Below are 23,121 nucleotides of genomic sequence, written 5' to 3' on the forward strand. Positions count from 1 at the left end.
TTTTCTGGGCTTTACTGATTTTTACTGGAAATTCATCCAAAAAATTACTCTGTTATAGTGAAACTCCTTAATGACATGACTAAGAAGGCGTCTGATTTTTCCAAGTGGTCGGATGCTTCCCTCCAGGCTTTTTCTTCCTTAAAGAATCATTTTGCTACTGCACCTATACTCAGTCAACCCGATGTTTCTCAACCCTTTATTGTGGAGATTGATGTGTCGGATGTCTGGGTTGGGGCTGTGTTGTCTCAGGGTCCGCCCCCTGGTAAATGGCGTCCATGCGCCTTCTTTTCTAAAAAATTGTCTTCAGCTGAGAGAAATTATGACGTGGGTAACTTTTGGCGATCAAATAGGCATTTGAGGAATGGCGACATTGGTTGGAGGGGGCTGCCCATCCTGTTAGAGTTATTACTGACCATAAGAACCTGTCATATCTCCAGTCAGCTAAACGTCTCAACCCTAGGAAAGCCAGATGGTCCCTGTTTTTACTAGGTTCAATTTTGTTGTCACTTTTCGTCCAGGGGTCAAAAATGTCAAGGCTGATGCTTTGTCCCGATGCTTCCCTGGTGGTGACCAAGAGAACCCTGCCTCGATATTACAGAAAGGGGTAGTCATTTCGTCACTTTATACTGAACTGGAGGGTGAGGTGTTGGAGGCACAGGGGGACGCCCCAGCTTCCTGCCCTTCAGAAAAGTTATTTGTACCATCTAATTTGTGCCGCAAAGTGATTAAGGAACATCATAACTCTGTGCTTGCTGGGCATCCAGGTGGTAAGGCAACCGCGGACCTCCTCTCTCGTCGTTTTTGGTGGCTGGGGTTGCATCGGGATGTAAATGAACACGCAGCTGCTTGTAGTATTTGCGTGCTTTCTAAGGTTTCGCATACCCATCCGTCTGGTACTCTTCTTCCTCTGCCTATCCCTAGTAGGCCATGGACACACTTGTCCATGGATTTTAATACTGACCTACCGGTTTCTGCAGGCAAAACTGTGGTTTTGGTGGTAGTAGATAAGTTCAGTAAAATGGTTCATTTTAAATGCCAAGAAACTTGCTCAGGTGTTCATAAATGAGATCATGAAGCTTCACGGAATTACCTCCGATGTGGTGTCAGATCGGGGGACCCAGTTCGTTTCTATGTTTTGGAAGGCATTCTGTTCTCGACTGGGGGTGCAGCTGTCCTTTTCCTCTGCCTTTTACCCTCAGTCGAATGGACAGACCGAGCATTTCAATCAGAATTTGGAGACCTACCTCAGGTGTTTTGTTTCTGAAAATCAGGAGAATTGGGCATCCTACTTACCGCTGGCAGAATTTGCCATTAATAATCGTCAAGAATCTGTCACTTCAGGTGTTAGTGCAACACAGAGGGAAAAGGGAAATGGGAAGTGGAGACCTTCTAGTCTGGTCTATTGTCACCCTGTCTCAACTACAGTCCTTATATTGCCTCTTCAGCAATTGCCACATCTGTGCCTCGCCCTACTTTCCTTGGCTTATGGCTACGGCTAGGGATGGGAGGAGATTAGCACTAGTTAAACTCCACTAAACACTATAGACAACAAGGATAGACAAAACAGGGGGAAATAGCTTAGCTTTAGATGACTCCAAATATGCACATGGCCTCAAGCTCCAGAGAAGACAAAGTACTGCCCCTGCTAAGCCTCACAAGTAGAAATGAATATAGCCGGCAACTCCCTCTCAGACACACCAGGTATATATACACCCAGTATGTCAACACTGTGTTGGGCCCAGAAAAATCAGAAGAGAATTTATTATTGTAAAAACATTCTTTTTATTCAAATATATTAAAAAGTCACCAATATCAAAAAACAGGGAATTGATAAAAGCCGTCAACAGGACAGATCCATCAGATCCATCATTGTCTGTGACAATGTGTTCACTCAACTTTTGAGGGAGTCTAACCTGTGAGGTAGTTTGCATATGGACACAGAGACTTTCATCTATATGACCCTAAGCTATTCCAGTGTCCTGGACACTACATACAAATTTTCTTAAAGGGATACACATTGATGTCTGGCTGAAAAATATTGCAGTGATAGATTATCTAGATTCATTATTATGATCCCCTCCAGGTTTGTATTTTTTACATCTCCATAATTGGGGCACAAGAAGGATACACATGGAGATATATATATAACTCTAAATCTATCTGTCCAATGCACTAGCATTTTCTTAAAAATAAAGGACATATCAATATGTAGTCTTATTATACCCATGCCTTACAAGGTATTTGACTATTCTTAAAGCAGCATTTATCTGTTTCCCAGAATCCAATGGGAGTAGGTGCTCTTGTTTTTTGTCTAGTGAGAGTAGATACTATTCGCTGCTATAAATTAGATCTGATTGTTAGTTTATGATGGATCTGTCCTGTTGACGGTTTTTATCAATTCCCTGTTTTTTGATATATTTGAATAAAAAGAATGTTTTTACAATAATAAATTCTCTTCTTGTTTGTTGTGCCGATTTTTCGGGGCCCAACACAGTGTTGAAATATTGACCCTTTTCGTGAAGAGTATTGATTCATTTTGGACTTTGATGATTATAGATATACCCAGGCCAGAGAGCTAATTAGCCAGAGGGAGGTAGCTGCTATGTCCTAAAGACAGCCTCTCATCTAAGAAGCTGTCTGCAATGCCAAACGTAGAGATCTCCAGCAACCAACTGCAGGGCGACTGTCTGTCACCTGTGACATACCCGTGACAGAATCCACTGGCAGGTCACCGATCTTCGGTGCATACGGTTATCACCCACAGTTTGGTACCTTTAGTGGGGGTGGAGCTTCAGGAGTTCCTGAGGAGGAACGGTTTGCTTCATCGCTCTCCTCGGTATGGCAGGGTGTTCTGTGTAATTTAAAGATCATGGGTCACAGGTATGAACATATGGCTGACAGAAAACGCTTGCCAGGTCCGGACCTGAATGTGAATGACTTTGTGTAGTTGTCTACCAGAAATATAAGATTGAAATTTCCTTCTTGGAAGCTGGGACCTAGGTTTATAGGTCCCTATAAAATAACTGCCATCATTAACCCAGCAGCGTTTCATCTTGAACTTCCTTAGGCCCTTAAAGTTCACAACGTGTTCCATTGGTCCTTACTTAAAATATATGTGGAACCTCTTGAGCCCTCGCCTCTACCACCACCCCAAGTAATGGTTGATGGTAATCTGGAGTTCCAAATTTCGAGCATTGTAGATTCTCGTCTCCAACGTAGTTTTCTACACTACTTGGTGCATTGGAAAGTCTATGGTCCAGAGGAGAGGATGTGGGTTTCAGCATCAGACGTGAACGTTCCCAGATTGGTTTGCTCATTTCACACCTCTTTTCCTTAGAAACCCGTTCCTGAGTGTCTAGAGACCACTCATAGAGGGGGGGGGTACTGTCACGGCCGTGTCAGATGTGACAGTCACCCTGCAGTGGGTTGCAGGAGATCTCTACGTTTGGCATTACAGACATCTTCTTACAGGCTGGCTGTCTCTAGGACCCTGCAGCTATCTACCTCTGGCTAATTAGCTCCCTGGCCTGAGTGTATGAATACCTGGTGTGTCTGAGAGGGAGGTGCTGGTGATATTCATTACTACTTCTGAGGCTTTAGCTAGAGCAGTACTTCATCCTCTCTGGAGCTTGAGGCCGTGTGCACATTTGGCTGGGGTCGTTTAAACCTAAGCAATCCCCCACGGTTTGTCTACCCTTGCTGTCTATAGAGTTTAGTGGAGATTGCCTAGTGCTCATCTATTCCCTTCCCTAGCCTTAGTCATATGCCAGGGAAAATCAGGGTGAGGCACGCATGTGGCGATTGGTGAAGAGCCAATATAGGGATGGTTGTTGAGACAGGGTGACACTAGACCAGACTAGGAGGTCTCCCATTTCCCTAGTGTCTGGGCTCCCTTTCCCTCTTCTCTCTGTGTTTCACTAAGTCTTTCCCACACCCTACGTGTCAAGATCGCAGTGAACCACCCTCCCTTGGTACTTTGAGATGTCCCCTAGTGTATGATGCTAGTAACAGAAGAAAGTATTTTTTTTTAGTGTGGATGAGGCCTGTATAACATAGGAGATATGCTACAAACAATTTCAAACTGAGATGTCCCCTGCTGTATCACATTAGTAACTGAGGAAAGTATTTTTTTAGCGTGGATGAGGCCTGTATAACATACGAGATATTCTCCAAACTAATTCAAACTGAGATATCCCCTGCAGTATAACGTTAAGAATCTAAGAAAGTATTTCTTGACAGTGGATGAGGCCTGTATAACATAGAATATGTAACGGGGCCGGGTGGTGGAACCTCTGTGCTTTGGAACAAGGAGGGACCCCGAGGGGCAGGTGTTAGACTGTGGACTGTGAGTATGCTTTGCAACAACTTTGCTCGGGCACCTCCATTTTGGAGGAGGTGCCTTATATATGGGAAGTCCTCTGGCTATTGGCCGGGGACTCCTTAGGACGGCGCGTGCGGTCCCTTCAAGAGAGGGGGAGCGCGCGCGCCCTAATCACAGTGCCCGGGAAGGAGCGCGCGCCGGCAGCAGCGAGGGAAGAAGCGCTGGAGGACGCCGTGCGCTGAACAGGAAGGTGAGAGGGAATATATGCTCCAAGATATTTCAAACTCAGATCTAGCCTGCTGTATCATGTTAGTCACAGCAAAAAATAGATTTTTTTACTGTGCATGAGCTCTGTATACAGCTTAATTTCACCGCCACTAAAGGAATACGTGGCTTATAGCAGAGTGTAACACGTTTGTGACAGAAAAAAAATTTTGTGGACTACGCCTAGCAAGACAAAAAATCTAGTTTTTACTCTGAAAACAGCTGAACTTCACCACCACTAAAATAGTAGGTGGCTTTTAGCAGAGTTTATCTTATTTGTGACGCAAAAAATCTTGTGTCCTCTGCTTGGCAACAGAAAAATATATTTGTTTTACTGTGCATAAAGCTGAAGTTCACCCACCAAAAAAATGACAAACTGGGCTAAAACAGCTTGTACTATCACATTAGCAAATGAAAAAAAAGTTTTTTTTGTACTCTGCACTGACAAGCTCTGCACAGACAAGCTCTGCAGATAGCTGAGTTTCAACCGCACAAAATCAAAAAGTGGCCCACAAGGGCTTGCTTTATCACATTAGCAAGTGCAAAAATAGATTGAAGGTATACTCGTGCATACAGCACAATACAACCAGTGCAAGCACTGTTCTATGGCATGGGCCCTGCTCTTTCTGTCTGAATGTCAGTAATTGCACAAGAAAAAAAAAAGTGCTGCAAGATCGATTGAACAGGTACCCAGCACAGGACTTATCTACACTATCTGACTTCCACAGAATCGCCCATCTATCTAGCTAATATCTCTCATTGCACAGGACAGAGGAAACTCAGCAGCGTCTGTCTCCAGCAGTGACATGGATAAAATGATGCTGAGGGAACATGGCTGCTTTTTAAATAGAGAGGACATGTGATTTCAGCAGCCAATGGCAGAAGCCCTTGTGTCTGGACAGTGTGCTGTGATTGGCTAGCCACGCTTTCCTCACTTAAAGTTACAGGGAAAATAAAATTACAAGTGCGCCACTTACCTGAGCTGTTCTGAGCTCTCCCCAGCCCCCTCACTCATCTAACATGTCCCCCCACTCATCACACACAAGCATTATGCTAGCAAAACTGTTAAAACCGCTGTAGTTGCCCCGCACTTATTCGCCGAACGGTGCCGATTTTCGCAGATTTGAAGTAAAAATGCTTGTCTTTCCGATCACGAATCCAAATGTGTCAAATTCGTGTCAAACTTAAGTTTGGAGATCGGATTTCGAACATATTCGCTCTTCACTAGTTGTAAGACATTGAACCCATTTTGAGCTCTTTAAAGCAAACACAGACGTAATGTCCAAGTGATCGTAAACTGTCTGACTAGGGTAAAATGAATGGTAACTGGAGACAACTAACAGTGGCATTCTGGTGTAGTGTATGGATAAAATAAGTAACGCTCACGTCTGGACTGTTTGGCGTGTGCAAGGATTGTGGTCTCACTGGGCCATGGACCGAGGAGTGCCTGGAGGGGCGTGAGTAGGGACCTTACCAGATCCAACTTGAACCATTGAAGCACCGGAAGGCAGCGAAACGGCCGTCATCCTCAGTCTCTCTCCCCCACACACCCTCCGGGGTCTCTGTCCCATGCCGATTGGCAGCATTTATTGTTGGCAGAAATAAAGGATATGTTCAGATACACTGGTGAGTGCTACCTTTACTTTCTTCTTTAACTTGGCAATTTACTGTCACTGTCACAGTGCTTTTCTACCTGTTTAGTTTTATTGGGCTTTTTAAAACCTATTTTCTCACTACAGCTTTACAGTTTCTTAGTTTACTACCTGTGTATTTAAGGGCTAACTACATTGCAATAAAATCCAGAGGTGTAGCTATACTCACAAGGTGTTAATTAAGGGGGAGGGGTCATAATTAAGGGTTTATAAGGGGCAGCTGGTTGGGCATCCAGTCCTTTGGAAGTGCATTGAGCTGTAGGGTGCATTGCTGGAAAAGGGGGGGGGGGGGGACTCTTTAAATCTCTTAGTTTGCGAGTGTGAATGAGCTGAGTGTGACCGGAGCGTAAGTGCAAATGAAAGTAAGTGTGTGACTTGTTTTTCAGTGACTTTGGATTCAGGGAGTTTGGAAGGGAGGACTTTGGACTGAATTGCTGTCTGTATTTTATTAATTCTTTACTTTTTTTTTTACTTAACATTCTGTCTATTGCAATCCCAATTAGGAAATGATCTCCATCATTGACAATGCTATCCAGTGTACATCTTGCCACATGTATGCATTCCTTGAACAGCCGGTCGGGGGAGCATACTGCTGTGCGAGATGTGTGCACATTGTGCGTTTGGAAGCCCAGGTACTGGATTTAAATGAGCAGCTGGCAACACTGAGATCCATTGACAATATGGAAAGGAGTCTGCTGCTCACTGAGCAGCAGCTCACTGGGGTAGATGTGGGGGAGGGTGGTAGTCAGGAGTTGGAGGACAGTGAGGCCATTAGTTGGGTGACAGTTAGAAGGCGGGGTAGAGGGAAGAGTGCCAGGGAGGCTAGTCCTGATCTGGCACACCGCAATAAGTTTTCAAAGCTGGCAGATGAGGGGAGTGACGGTACAGGGGTAGCAATGCTGCAGCAAGGCATGCCCCCTGAAAGCCGGAGGAGTTTCAGTTCCAGTAAAGAGGGAAATAGGAGAGCAGGGCAGGCCAGGCAGGTGCTGGTAGTGGGGGACTCAATTATTAGGGGAACAGATAGGGCAATCTGTCACAAAGACATGGATCGTCAAACAGTGTGCTGCCTACCTGGCGCTCGAGTCCGGCACATCGCTGATCGGGTTGACAGATTACTGGGAGAGGCTGGTGAGGACCCAGCGGTCATGGTGCACATTGGCACAAATGACAAAGTTAGAGGTAGGTGGAAGGTCCTTAAAGATGATTTCAGGGAATTAGGCTGCAAGCTGAAAGCTAGGACCTCCAAGGTGGTATTCTCTGAAATACTACCGGTACCACGTGCCACGCCAGAGAGGCAACGGGAGATTTGGGAGATAAATAAGTGGCTCAAGAACTGGTGTAGGAAGGAGGGATTTGAGTTCCAGGAAAACTGGGCCGACTTCTCAGTTGGCTACAGACTCTACGCTAGGAACCGGCTGCACCTCAATGGGGAGGGTGCAGCTGTGCTGGGGGAGAAAATGGCTAGAAGGTTGGAGGAGTGTTTAAACTAGGGATTGGGGGGGTATTTATTTTATAGGTGGGGAAGATAGTGCAGATAGCAACCTGGGCACAAATAAAGAAATTGGGGATGGGGTTAGAACAGTCAATAAAGTAAGAAGGAATAGAGGTACCGAGAGATACAAAAAATGCATGTACACTAATGCCAGAAGCCTCACCAACAAAATGGAGGAATTAGAATTAATTTTGTTGGAAAATAATTATGACATGGTAGGGATATCTGAGACGTGGCTGCACGAGAGCCATGACTGGGCAGTTAATTTACAGGGCTATAGTCTATTCAGAAATGACCGTACAAACAAGCGAGGGGGGTGTGTGTGTTTATATGTAAAATCATCCTTAAAACCCGTCTTGCGGGAGGACATATGTGAATCTAATAAAAATGCAGAGTCCCTGTGGGTGGAGATAAGGGGAGGGGTAAAAAATAATCAATTACTGATAGGGGTTTGTTATAAGTCTCCAAAAATAATGGAAGTAGCGGAGAATATCCTCGTAAAGCAAATAGATGAAGCAGCGACTGAAGGAGAAGTCATTATTATGGGAGACTTCAACTACCCTGAAATACATTGGGGGACAGAAACATGTAATTCAAGCAAAGGTAATAGCTTTTTGACAACTATAAGAGACAATTACCTTTCACAACTGGTTCAGGACCCAACAAGAAGGGGGGCACTGCTAGACCTAATATTAACCAATAGGCCAGACCGCATATCAAATATACGAGTTGGGGGTCACTTGGGTAATAGTGATCACAAAATAATACGTTTTCATGTAACCTTTAATAAGATGTGTAGTAGAGGGGTTACAAGGACACTAAACTTCAGGAAGGCAAATTTCCAACGGTTGAGAGATGATCTTAGTGCAATAAGCTGGGACGATATCCTGAGACATAAAGCTACACAAAGCAAATGGGAGACATTTATTAGCATCCTGAATAGGACCTGTGCACAATATATACCCTATGGGAATAAACATGCTAGAAATAAGAGGAAACCACTATGGCTAAATAGAGCTGTAAGGGGTGCAATAAGTGACAAAAAGAAAGCATTTAGAGAACTACTGTAAAGCAATTAGGTAGTGATGAGGCATTAAATAAATATAGAAAATTAAATAAATTATGTAAGAAACAAATCAAGGCAGCAAAGATTGAGACAGAGAGAATCATTGCCAGAGAAAGTAAAAATAACCCCAAAATATTCTTTAACTACATAATTAGTAAAAAACTAAAAAATGATAGTGTTGGCCCCCTTAAAAATAGTCTGGGTGAAACAGTGGATGAGGATGAGGAAAAAGCCAATATGCTCAATGATTTTTTTCCAACCGCATTTACACAAGAAAATCGCAGAAAACATGATCAGTGATAACAAAAATTCTCCATTAAATGTTACTTGCTTAACCCAGCAGGAATTATGGGGTGTCTAGTAATCACTAAAGGTGACAAATCCCCAGGCCCAGATGGGATACACCCACGAGTACTGCAGGAATAAAATAACGTCATAGATAGACCATTATTTCTAATCTTTAAAGATTCCATAATAACAGGGTCTGTACCATAGGACTGGCGTATAGCAAATGTGGTGCCAATATTCAAAAAGGGGACAAAAACTGAACTTGGAAATTATAGGCCAGTAAGCTTAACCTCTACTGTGGGTAAAATCCTGGAGGGTTTCCTAAGAGATGCTATACTAGAGTATCTGAAGAAGAAGAACCTCATGACCCAATATCAACATGAGTTTACGAGGGACCATTCCTGTCAAACTAATCTGATCAGTTTTTATGAGGAGGCAAGTTCCGGACTGGACCAACGAAATGCAGTGGATGTTGCGTATATGGACTTTTCAAAAGCTTTTAATACGGTTCCACACAAAAGGCTGATACATAAAATGAGAACAATGGGGATAGGGGAAAATATATGTAAGTGGGTTAAGAATTGGCTCAGTGATAGGAAACAAAGGGTGGTTATTAATGGAAAACACTCAGACTGGGTCTCAGTTAACAGTGGGGTACCATAGGGGTCAGAATTGGGCCCGCTTCTTTTTAACATATTTATTAATGACCTTGTAGGGGGCATACAGAGTAATATTTCAATATTTGCAGATGACACTAAACTCTGCAGGGTAATCAATACAGAGGAGGACAATTTTATATTGCAGGAGGATCTATGTAAACTAGATGCTTGGTCTGATAAATGGCAAATGAGCTTTAATGGGGATAAATGTAAGGTAATGCACTTGGGCAGAGGAACTAAAATGTATAATTATATGCTTAATTGTAAAACACTGGGCAAAACTGTAACTGCATTAAAAGAGGCATAGATGCTCATGAGGAGAAGATAATTTTATCTCTATACAAGTCACTAGTGCGACCACACTTAGAATACTGCGTACAGTTCTGTTCTCCGGTGTATAAGAAAGACATAGCTGAACTAGAGAGGGTGCAGAGAAGAGCGACCAAGGTTATTAGAGGACTGGAGGGTCTGCAATACCAAGACAGGTTATTAGAGGACTGAGGGGTCTGCAATACCAAGACAGGTTATTAGAGGACTGGGGTGTCTGCAATACCAAGACAGGTTATTACACTTGGGGTTATTTAGAGTGGAAAATAGAAGGCTTAGGGGGGATCTTATTACTGTGTACAAGTGTATGAGGGGACAGTACAAAGACTTTTCTACTGATCTTTTTACTCTGAGGCCTGAGACGGGGACAAGGGGGCATCTTCTACATCTGGAGGAAAGAAGGTTTAATCATAATCACAGACGGGGATTCTTTACTGTAAGAGCGGTGAGACTATGGCGCTCTCTGCCGCATGATGTTGTAATGAGGGATTCACTATTAAAATTTAAGAAGGGCATGGATGCCTTTCTTGAAAAGTATAATATTACAGGTTATATATACTAAATTCCTTGATAGGGCGTTGATCCAGGGAACTAGTCTGATTGTTGTATGGAGTCATGAAAGATTTTTTTTCCCCAATGTGAAGCTTAGTGTTTGCCACATGTTTTTTTTTGCCTTCCTCTGGATCAACATGTTAGGCTATGGGTTGAACTAGATGGACTTAGTCTTCCTTCAACCTTAAAAATGATGTTACTATGTTACATTGGCTATGCAGATCCAGCACCTCCCTATATAATCATAATGAGTATGCAGGTCTAGAACTTCCCCATATATTACACTGACTATGCAGGTCCAGCACCTCCCTATATAATCACACTGAGTATGCAGGTCCAGAACTTCCTCATATATTACACTGACTATGCAGGTCCGAAACTTCCTATAGATCACATTGACTATGAAGCTACAGAACCTTTATATATCACAATGACCACTGACTATGCAGGTCTAGCAACTCCCTATATATCACACTTACTAGGCAAGTCCAGCTACCCAATTTATATCACACTAAGGGTATGTGCCCACGTAGCGTTTTACAAGCGTATATGCTGCGGAATTTCCGCAGCATAAACGCTTGTGAAATGCTAGGTAATCCGCCCCCCATGGTCCCCAAGGGGAATCCGCAAGTTCTATGCCCATGCTGCGGATTTTTCTGCAGCGTTTTTGATGCGCGCAAAAATCCGCAGCATGTCAATTTATTTTGCATTTCCGCAAGCGGAATTGCCTTTGCAATTCAATAAAAATGCAAGCCAATTCCGCATGTCGAAAACGCGCGATAAACGCACGATAAACGCGTGCGGAATTCCGCATGCGTTTTTCCGGGAGAGTACATGCGGAAATGAAGCAGAAATTTTCTGCTTCATTTCCGCAACGTGGGCACATAGCCTAACTCTGCAACTACAGCTCCCCTCTATAAATCACACTGACTATGCAGGTCCAGCACATCATTATCATTTGAATCTTTGGATTATTTTATATAGACTGAGACTACCACTCCCATCTTCAATGTGTCTCAGCACTGTAGTAATAAACCACAACCAAATAAGGCCTTTTCTTTACTTATGTGGAATGAGCTGTGCACTATGACCTTAGGATGTTAAAATCTTAAAATGGTGTCTCTGGGCAGGCTCTCATCTTTTATAATCCCAGTATTAGTTCCCCCAATTGGCTGTGCTAGACAATGTGATATAATTGCTGCATGGTATTATGGGGATATGGGTAATACCGCCTGGCTTCCTCTGACATAATAATCCCGCTTTCCGACTCTTCAGCAATGTGTGAAATTGTGCATGGCTTTTTTTTTTTTTTTTATCCTCGTGAATCGAATTGCAAAGTGTTAAATTTTGCATGGACCTGCAAATTTAAGAAAGTCCCTTTGCAGATTGATCCACTCGTTTCTAATGACAAATCAAAATCTGACATACATGCAAAGAGTAATAACATATTACAATGTGATTCTATCATAAAACTATGGAATAGCTTGAAGCTCTGATGAATATGGCCTCATAATATAATCATAAATCACCGTGTTTAGTAGAGAGAAGAACCTTTTAATATGTCTGGACGTAGATAAAAGAAGTTCTTGCAGCTTCTCGTCCCGGTACTCAAAGTGCTCCCCGAATAGCACAGAACTGATGATGTTTCCCACAGCGCTGCCCATGAACATTACCGGGTTAAAGGGCTTTCCTGTGGAGAGAAAGCAAGAACATCATGAAGTGACCTCCGCTTATCCTACTTTTCTCCTTCTTTAGAACCTTCATACTAAGAGGCTGGTCCAACATGGCATAATAAAGTCTAAGCAGGGCAGATAATGGAAGGGAGTTGATAACGAGATTCCCACAGGGGTACTGAAGAACTGCCAAAATCCAAGAGTCACGTTAGGTGCAGCCAGACTCTGGTGGAGCCCCCCCACAGCCTTGGTATAAGGACTGCTCAGAATTGATGAAGCTAAGAATTGATTTTCCAACCATCATGGGACTGTCACAGTTTTAAAAAAGTTAAAATTTGTTTTCGTACCACTGCATTGTCTGTGATTTACTTAAAGGGAAAATATAGGTGCCGCATACAGTGGCTGCACATCTGCTGCATTCACCTCTAGGAAGAAAACAGGAAGCCGATCTTTCAATGTTAACCCTGGGTCAGACGCATCTCTGGCACTCCTGGGTTCAAGCGCAGTGCGCCTGACAGGCACAGGTTAGAAAACATTCTATAATATCTAATTATCTCAATTTCTGGGCTCTAAAAGTAATCGGTAACCTTCATTAGGGATGTATTAAAAGAGACAACACAAAATCAAAAGGCAACAAAAAAACATTTAATAACCTTAAACTTAATAAAACAACAAAAACTACCCAAATTTCACAAGTACAGCCAAATAGCCTCCAGTTTTCAGGACTTAATTGTTACTAAACATTAAAATTAGGAAAAAAAACTTAATTGTAAGGCACTTGGATGTTAACGGATTCATATGCACTCAGATTCATATGTTAAAAGTTCAGCAGAAGAAACTCATTGGCAGAAAGAAAAGCAAGGTTGGTAGATCATATTATCATATCATTTCAGAGATTATTATTACATGTTCAGCAGTAATGTGCCTGAGAGGCCATTTCTAAGAAAACTCTCTTATTTGTAAGAAAACCCAATTTGCACCCAATATCCACAAACTTTGCATTATTCATTCATAAAACAAGCAAAATAAACAATTGCAATGAAAAAAACCCAGAAAATACGAACCTTCAAAAGTAATAACCTTCAGGCACAATGAGCCTGAGAGGCCACAGAGGTCACACCTGCAAGGATGGTGGTAAAACTGAGTGAGGAGGTTTCAAGCAGCACCTAAAAATAGGAAGGTACTTGCCAGGACGGGATCCCCTGCCACCTTGGAGAGGGGGACGAACAAAAATGTGTGCATTTTGCCTGTCAGGCCTATTGCACCTGATGCAGGGTTAAGATTCCTGCATCAGAAACCATGGAGTTACAAAAAGTGGTTTAATAAAGTAAGAACTAGTAAAGGAGTTTGTGAGAGGGAGCTGTGGAGAGCAGTCTGTGTGGAGGGGGAGCAGAGTGAAAGAGAAAGTATTGGGAATAACCTGAAAGAGATAAAGGGCCATTGGGACTAGATTGGGAGTGAAAATGGGGGAAGCCTGGCAGAAAGGGGAGAATGGTGAGCAGTGGGTAAAAGTGTAGGGGCTGGTGGGTGATGAAGAGGTCAAGTCAAGAAAGGGTTGCTTAGTTGTTTGATAATTGTTATGAATGTTTATAAGGTTATTTATTTGATAAAGTGTTTGCTGTGAAATCCCTATGGCCGTTATTGTATGCCAGTTCTCCATAGGGTCTGCCTAAGGCTGTCCCTGGGATGTGGGAGGTCTGCCCAGAGGGGTACCATACAATAGGTAAGAGATTTAGTTACACTACACTGCTTAGAGAGAAACTAGAGAGTTAAGACAGAGGTTTACATCATCAACTGGGAGAGGTATAGAGTTGTTTTATAGAAAACTAATTCTGGGTTGCAGACAGTAGTGTGGGGGACAGTGAGTAGTGAGGAGCAGTAGGCATTGTACGCCTGCCATTGGGGGAGGCCTGTGTCAGGCCACCTCATTTCTGAGTTCAGGACCTGATTGCACAGGAACGGTGTAGATTCTGTTCCATATCCAGAGAGAGAAAAAAAGAGTGTAGAGGAAGACTGAGTAGGCAGGAAAGCAAACTGCATTAGCAGTTGCAATAGTGACGAAGTGTTTTACTAGTACAAGTTATCTGAACAAAATGAGGACACATTTGAGACGGAATCTGTACGCTGGCACAGTCCTAGGCTCACAGCCTGTCAGAGGAGATTCTCAGCTGGGTCACAGAATAAGTGGATGAGGTTAGGTCTCAGGGTAGGAAGAGAACGATCACTGGAAAGAAACATAACCATGGGTACTTCACTAACCAAAGAACTTGTCTTGATCTGTATACTGCAGCCATGTATGGAAGAATTGCACAGTAAAAGTGAGTCTGTTAACCTGGATCTACGATCTCCTGTGTTGCTTTAAGTCGGTATAGGTTCCATGAACGGTGTAACAGTGAGTAGAGCAAATCCTCCATTGCAGCACACACTGCGGTCTCAGTCCTTAATAGTAGAGGGGGCATTGGGGGAAGAGAATATAGTGTCAGCACACAGCATGATGGTAATGGCCCTGGGTACTCCCCTCTACAAAAGATTGGATTAGGAGCTATTTGTGAGCGAGGGGGCATGGAAAACAGTCTGTAAGAGAGAGTGGATTGGGGAGCAGTCTGTAAGAGGGGGCATGGAACAGTAAGTGAGTGAGTGGGTCAAGGAGAGCAGTCTGTGAGCGAGGGAACATGGAGAGCAGTCTGTGAGAGAGAGGATGGAGAGCGGTCTTTAAAAGAGGGGGGAATGTGGAGCAGTCTATAAGAGGGGGCATGGAGCAGTATGTAAGCGAGTGGGGCATGGATAGCAGCCTGTGAGCAAGGGGACATGGAGAGCAGTCTGTGAGAGAGAGAGGATGGAGAATAGTCTATGAGGGAGGGGGCACGGAGAGCAGTCTGTGACAGTGGAAGCATAGGGAGAAGTCTGTAAGAGAAGGGGGGAGTGGGAAGCAGTCTGTGAGCAAAGGGGTATGGGGAGCAGTGTTACGCATCTGTCCCAGATCCATGCCTTGTTTCTCCCCCCCGGTCTGCTGGACCATGTTGGGCTTTGCAGATGGCCCAGCATGATCCCATGAGAGCATCAGCCCTGGTCTATATAAGGCTTACTGAGACACACCCTTCTGTCTTGGTATTGCATTAAGACTTCTGTGTTTCTGGACCTTGGCTTTCTACTCAGCTTTCCTGCACTCAACCTGGCTGCCTGCGATTTCCTGACATCCTCCGCCTCCCTGCGGTCTCCTGCACTTTGACTGCCTGAGGTTTTCTGATGTCCTCTGCCTGCAGTTCGCCTACCTGCCTGTGGTCTCCTGTTCCTGGGCTATCCATGTCCCATGTGCTCCTCCTTTCTACTGCCATGTCGCCCGTGGTCTGTGTGCCCACCCAGATCTTGGGCTTGGAGGATCCAACTCACCTGGTGAGTCTAACAGAATAGCAAGACCATGGATCACAAAGTGACAGCGGGAACAACCCCGTTGCCATGGGATGAGGATGAATTGCCTGGGTTTGTGGTGCAACTGTCCGTCAGCCATTGTGAACCTGTCCAGGCTGTGTGAGACCTTACAGACTGTAAGGACGAACCGCCTCAATCTCCTGCAGTCTTTTCACCAGCCTCTCAACACCTGCCACACCCTACTCAACAACATCTAGCTTGGGAAATGGCTCTGCATTTACCCACACCTGTACGATTTAATGGCGATCCTAAATTCTGTTGGGGATTTGTCAATCAGTGCATGATTGAATTATGCCCCAATTATTTTTTTTGTACAATTGTAAAGTGACATATATTTTTGTCATTATTGTCTAGTGATGCTTTGGATTGGGCTGCACTATTTTGGGAATGAGATGATCCCATGCTGCATTCTCTACCTTCTTTTCTGTCTGCTTTCTGCCAAGTATTTGATGAAACCGGCCACGTTCACTCAGCAGCCAATTCTATCCTGTGGCTAAGACAAGACACTAGTTCTGTGGGACATTATACTATCCAGTTCTATACCCTGTAGGCTAAATTGACCTGGAACAATGACTCACTCCTGGCTGTCTTCTGTGAGTCCTGTCCAGCCGTTTAAAAGATAAACTTGCGATTAAAGATTTGCCGTGTTTGCTTGATGACTTAATTGCTCTTGCGACTCATATGGATTTAAATTTCAAAGAACATTCTTGGGAGAAAATTCTGGACTCTCGTGTCTCTTCCCCAAGGGTTTTTTCTAAATTGCCTCTCAGATTGGTCACACCAGGCCTATGCAAATCGGTTGGAAGAGGTTGTCACAGGCCATAACATTCCGTCGACTCTCACAAGGACTCTCTTGATATTGAGGTGAACGGGATCACTCTCGCACAGACTGTTCTAAACTAAAGGCCAAACAGGGAAATTCCAGCCATTAGGCGAAAGAGAAGACAATTGCTAGTTCCTATGTCCTTTTCCTTTGACTCCTTTGTGTTCACCCGACAAGCATTTGTTGTCTCAAAAGAGAATTTCACGGACTTTTCTTTGGCAAAAAGGTTGAAGATTTATTTTTATCCCTCTAAAGCTAATTTTCGCTAATGGCTCTGTGATCCCAGGGGGTTGTGTCAATTTCCGCACAGAGATGGTAACTCTGCAAATCGGTGCTGTGGAAACACGGGGGTCTCCTGTGGGCGTAATACTACTCAGACAACACAGAGGGAGGGTAAAACAGTGTGGCAATATTTATTGAACCACCAAACAGACAATAACATACAGAACTGTCCCAGCAAATACACAATATGTTGCAAGTTACAAAGTCTCACTTTTCTGCTGGCCCATCGGGAAAAGAGCACTGAGATATGTGGCCGGATGACCTGATTGTCCCAACCTGGATTTCTTCATATCGTCTCTATGAGTTCAGTGATATTTAATGAAGCAGATCTGTATTCCTCTTGATGGAGCCCTGTGTTCTGGTTGCTTTTCTGAAGAGTTTCTCTTGGCTTTCTCTTTGTAAAAGTCTCCCTTAAATAGTTCTTTCAACCACACATCCACGGGTAAAGAATAAAGGATGATGATATTAATCTGCAGGGCTAGAGTATCCACAGCTCATCAACCAATGTTGATTGGCAAACACCTACAATGGTATATAACATATCTAGAAAATATCCATGGTTCAAAGACCCTGAGTCGCTGTATTTCAAAACTAGCAGACAATACCTTGTAGTAGCTGATATAAGATGTGATCAACATTCAGGATTATTCAAACAATAGTCTGTGTTGATCAACCAAAGAAGATCACAAATTCAAAAGTTAACAAGATAAGGGCATATTTCTCCTGGCTCTCTGGATACTTAAGAAGAAGTGCTGTGCTGTCACAGGTGTGCTACTCGCTGATGGAACGGTACTTTTAGGACTTCCGTGCTATGGCTTCATACTCAACTGACCAGATCACCCAGTGGAGTTCATCTTGTTTCCATAGTCGCCTCAAAACTTTTCCTTAACCCTTTCTTGTGAAACTCTGTTCAGCATCTGTTGTCTCCAATATACTTGTGCCCTATCAGGACTTCTCTGATATCATCTCCTATCAGAAGGCCGAGACACTTCCGCCTCATCGGCTATTTGACTGTGCCATTCTACTTATTTCTGGCATAGAACCACCTAGAGGGAGAGTTTATCCTCTATCTCTCCCAGACATTGAAGCAATGTAGCCTATATTAATGAAAACTTGGAGAAGGGGGTTTATCCAAAAATCTATTTTCCCATCTGGTGCACGTTTCCTCTTAGTCTTTGCAAATTCTCAGAGAGCCATCCTTATTTTTTCTATTGAGGCGTGAATAAAGTTACTCTGAAAAAACTGTATCCATTTCCCCTCATCTCTGAATTCAACAGGATTAAAGATTCTCCGGTTTTCATTAAGTTACACCTACGTGGCTCTTATAGCGAGAATGGAAGACAGCATTCAACACCCTCGATGGTCACTATGAATATCTAGTGATGACTTTTGGATTGTGCAAAGCACTGGCTGTGTTCCAGCATATTGTGAAATAAATCTTTTGAGATGTCCTGTATGAATATGTCTCAGGCTATCTGGACAACATATTAATCTATTCCAGTGACTTGGACTCTCATCGCCGGCATGTCAGCTCTGTTCTAAGACTACGGCCAAATCATCTCAATGCTAAGTTGGAGAAATGTCTGTTTGAGTGACAAGAATTATCATTCCTCGACCACATTATCTTTTCTGGTGGTCTTCATGAAGAAAGTGTAGCATACCTGGTGGCGGGCTTGCATGGTGCACCATCTCTCACTATGCAAGATCGTAAACTTGATCTTCAGTCCAGTCTGCCAGCCTGGCTTCTATTCATGTTGTCTGTCTCTGTTCTGACTGCTTAGGGAGGCAGCCCGGTTACTTGCTGTTTCTTGTAGCTGCTGTGGACACACCCCTAATGCGTTCTCAGCCTATTGCTGTCTGTCACTGGATATTTAAACCAGCTCCACCTTGAAGCTGGTGCCTGAGCAACTCTTATCCTCAGAGGGCTTTTTGCCTCTGATGTGCCAGGTCCTGTTATGTTTTTCCTGCCTGTCCGCCTTCCCGGAGGCTGTATTCCCAGGCCTGTCTGAACACGCTCCTAGCCTGCTCGTCCCGCCTTCTGGGGGCTGCATACCCAGACCTGTTATCTGTGTCTTCTAGCCTGTTTGTCCGCCATTCTGTGGGCTGCATACCCAGACTCACTCCTGTGTCTCGCTGCAGTGTCAGTTCCTGTCTGAACACTCTCCTAGCCTGTTACCTGTTTTTCTCTATGTCCGTACCTTCCCTTTTTCTGCAGAGTCTGAACCTGCACCTAACTCCTACTTGTTGTCGCTGTACTTCCGTTTGTGAGTTTAGAGTCCACTCGCTACTTCATTGCAAGTACCTTGAGTGTATCTGGTTCAGTGTGAACAGAGCCCTGTCCTCTCTGCCTTGCTCACCGCTCCGGCGGTTCCTGCCCACTCTGCCTTGCTCACCACTATGGCAGTTCCTGCCTTCTCTGCCTTGCTCACCGCTCTGGCGGTTCCTGCCTGCTCTGCCTTGCTCACCCCTCCGGCGGTTCCCTGCCTGCTCTGCCTTGCTTACCGCTCCAGCGGTTCCTGCCTGCTCTCCCTTGCTCACCGCTCCGGCGGTTCCTACCTGCCCTGCCTTGCTCACCGCTCCAGCAGTTCCTGCCTGCTCTGCCTTGCTCACCGCTCCGGCGGTTCCTGCCTGCTCTACCTTGCTCACTGCTCCGGCGGTTCCTGCCTGCTCTGCCTTGCTCACTGCTCCGGCGGTTCCTCTCTGCTCTGTTTGTCTACCGCATCTGGGGTTCTGTTCCTGAATCCCAGTCTGTACTGGACCCTATCCAGCCTGTGCTCCAACCTGCTAGTACCTCCCCGTCTGCACGCCAGCCGTACTTGTCAGTACCATCCTGTCTGCATACCAGCCGTGCCTGCCAGTATCCTCCTGTCTGCACTCCAGCCGTGCCTTCCAGTGCCCACCTGTCTGCATGCCAGCCGTGCCTACCAATACCCACCTGTCTGTGTGCCAGCCTAACCTGCCTGTTCCTGTATTCCCCGGTGTGGGTCAACAGCCGTGTCCGGGGTTTGGCCTGGAGTAGCACCTGGTCCCTCTGCTCGGTTCCTCCCTGGTGCACGGCGTCGTTTGCCATCGTGCGACCTTGGTCGGATCGGGTAGATACTTAGTTACGCCCCTCCAGGCACTCTCCGGTTCATGGGACAGTGGAATCACTAAATCACGCACACGCCGGTCAGCCCGGGCGTGTGCATAACAGAAAGTGTCTGCCATATCTGATTGAACACAGCCAGTTGCTCTCAAGGCTCTCCAAAGATTTCTTGGCTTCGCTAATTATTACCGCCAGTTTATGAAAAACTATTTTCAAGTGGTTGCCTCACAAATGTGCCTAACCCAGAAGGGCGCTAATCCCAAGAACTGGACTTAATCCGCTATTCGAGCCTTTCAGGAACTCAAGTACTGTTTCTATACTGCTCCTGTTCTGCACCATTTTGATGTGAACAGTGCGTTCTTCCATGAGGTGGATGCCTCTACTATTGGTGTAGGAGCAGTTCTCTCTTAGAATTCTAATACTGCAAGAAATCATCGCTGTGGATTCTTCTCCAGGAAATTCTCCCCAGCGGAGTGATTCTACTCCATTGGTGACTGTGAACTCTTAGCCCCTAAAATAAACCATGAGGAGTGATGACATCTTCTCGAAGGAGCTAAGTTCCCAGTGACTATTTACATTGATTGACCACAAAAACTGGAGTATCTTCAGTCTGATCACAGGATAAGTCTCCACTAAGCTTGATTGTCGCTCTTTTTCTCATGCTTTGATTTCATCCTCACCTATTGTCTAGCTGAGAAAAATCGTGGGCCGATGTCCTAATGTGGCACCCCAGGGGTCTGGTTACCACAGTAATAGAAATATTACGTCTGAGAGCAAGTGGGAGGTTTCCTGGTCAGGAGCCCTTAAGCACACAATACCTCCTGCCCAGTACTGGGAGGGGAGGAATCTGCCCTTATAAACTGGGTCTGGGGCGGGGTTAGAGGAGAACAAGCAGACACAGGGAAAGTAACAGCTAGGAGCTCTGTACGAGCAGGAGCTGAAGACCAGGGGCTGGAGCTAAGCAGAGCTCGCCCTGGCAGAAGAATCTAAGAACAGGACACCGGGGTCCGAGGCTGCAAGGATCTTTAAGTCCAGCAGCAGAAACAAGCCGGCAGGGGATTCCAGGTCCTCTGGCCATAGAAGCCCGGAGGCTCAGTCACAAGGAAGGGACCAGCACTGCCATCGAGGAGCGGTGGCTATCAGAAGGCCCCAAGTCACCAGCCATACGGGTGAGCACCACACCGTATACTCAGGGACGTGGGCTACTTCCACTTGCTTACAGCAAGGTAGCCAGGAAGAGTGCAGATAGACGGGGAGGCCTACAACTCCACCTGGCCAGGGGAACTCCAGTTTGTTCACAGACTGACCAGGCCCCTTATGCTAGCCAGTACTCCCGGGAGGGTCTGCCTTATTGTCACCAGTAAAGACCCTGAACTGCACTGCAAAGACTCTGAGTCGTTCCTGCTTTCTCACCGCATACAGCACTACTAGTACTGGGACGCCCGTGCACCTTCACTCCCATCATCCACATTCCCTGCCCTGAGGCCATACTCTTCCCGTGGGGAGTTATCCCATCTTTTGCTGCGCACACCACACCAGCCTCAGCGGACTGCCTCGCAGCAGCGGTACACCCTGACCGCAATCCACGGGTGGCGTAGTCGGACAATTAACCTAAAACCTATAAAAGACTGCCACCGGTTTGACCACCCTGAGCCACGGGACCGGGTCGCCGCCACGGAGACTACAACCCCCAGAGACCCGGCTCCGGGTATCCCACACACGTGCACACTAGGCCCAGGGGGCGCGTCAACTTTGGCGTAGTCGGCAGGATTGTGACCAACCCACTACAAACGGGTATTGGGTGCCTGAAAAAGACTTTGCACTTACCTGAAAAAGAGTTTTCCCGCCATCCGGAGCCATTTCCCGCCATCTTCAGAAGTTTCCCGACATCCGCAGCTGTTTTCCCGCCATCCGCAGTCGTTTTCCCGCCATCGGACGCCGCGCGGGAAGAAGAGGGGTGTGAACGCCGAAAGTGCGCGAGACCCGAAGCTCCGCCCCACGCACCGACGCTGCGCAAGGTCCTGGAAGGGAGAGAGAACGACGCTGACGTCACCAGAGCGCGACGCAAGGTCCTCCACCCTGACGATCATCTGCGGAGCCGCGGCCTACAGATAAGAAGCAACAGAAGGTAGGCCACACTTAACTAGGGGGGAGGAAGATGACGGACATGGAGGGACCCTCTACCACCAGTGCGGCCGCTGCCTCAGTAATGCCATTCACGATGCCCTATATCCCCGGAGCGGCCTGGCTGCCCCAGTACTCAGGGGAGTTGCATACCCTAAGCGACTTTAAAGAGAGACTGTACAGCCTGTTTAAAGTGTACCCCCTGATGGAGGGACAAAAAGTGAGCATATTGGTAGGCCAGCTAACTGGTGCAGCCCAACGTGAAGTAAAGTCCTGGTCAGTCAGGGACAAGGAGACTGTGAACGAGATCTTAGCCCATCTGAGGGACACTTTTGATACCCGCACCTCAGCAGAAATCAAAATGAAATTTTATGGGTGCAAGCAGCGGGCCCAAGACAGTATAAGAGACTATGCTTTGAATTTGCAAGAGGCCCTGGGAGCCATTAAGCAGGCAGACCCTGACAGTGTGCGGAATGCAGATGAACTGTTGACTGAGCAATTCATTGAGGGTCTGCTGTCCAACGCCCACCGAACCCAGTTACGTGCAATGGCCTTGCAGAACCCTGGTTTAGACTTTGCAAAGTTCAAAGACAGGGCCATCCGGGTGTTCCGAGAACCGGCACCGGGTAGCGCTGTAACCCACCGGCGCCCTGCTATTACCTATCTTCAGGAGGCGGCACCCTTGTCTACAGAGTCTGTAGGAGCTGGTGCTCAGGCTTTGGATAACAACCCGGCTACAGACTTGCACCACTAGGTCCAAGAACTGACCAAAAGCGTAGCCACGCTAACCAGAACTGTGCAGTCTTTACAGGTCTCTCCTCCAGGAAAGATCCAGCTGGCATCCGGACCAGAGGACGTCCTGTGGCGCTGACAGAGGAGGATCCCGCCGTCCAGAGGAAGACCCAGCGACAGATACAATGAGGACGGACAACCCATCTGCTGCCGCTGCAATCAGCCCGGACATATGGCAAAGTACTGTCATTTAAACGGGCACAACCTGGGGCAGAGGGCCAACCCCCAGGCATAAGATCATCCGGCTCATCGAACTGGCATGATAAATATGTAGGGGGACGTCTGGTTTTGC

General features: G+C 45.8%; 1 protein-coding gene across 1 annotated transcript in view; it reads right to left on the minus strand.

The window, feature by feature from the left end:
* The window catches only part of LOC141266088 (cytochrome P450 2C20-like), a 326,499-nt gene that overhangs the window by 125,401 nt on the left and 177,977 nt on the right, over positions 1–23,121 (minus strand). The window contains exon 5 of the mRNA XM_073679996.1: positions 12,151–12,311. Within this exon, the coding sequence (XP_073536097.1) occupies positions 12,151–12,311 (161 nt within the window). The remainder of the gene's footprint in view (positions 1–12,150; positions 12,312–23,121) is intronic.

The sequence above is a fragment of the Phyllobates terribilis genome, unplaced genomic scaffold (assembly GCF_046119375.1).
Source record: "Phyllobates terribilis strain yellow unplaced genomic scaffold, ASM4611937v1 Scaffold_4__5_contigs__length_816908805, whole genome shotgun sequence".
NCBI classification, from domain to species: domain Eukaryota; kingdom Metazoa; phylum Chordata; class Amphibia; order Anura; family Dendrobatidae; genus Phyllobates; species Phyllobates terribilis.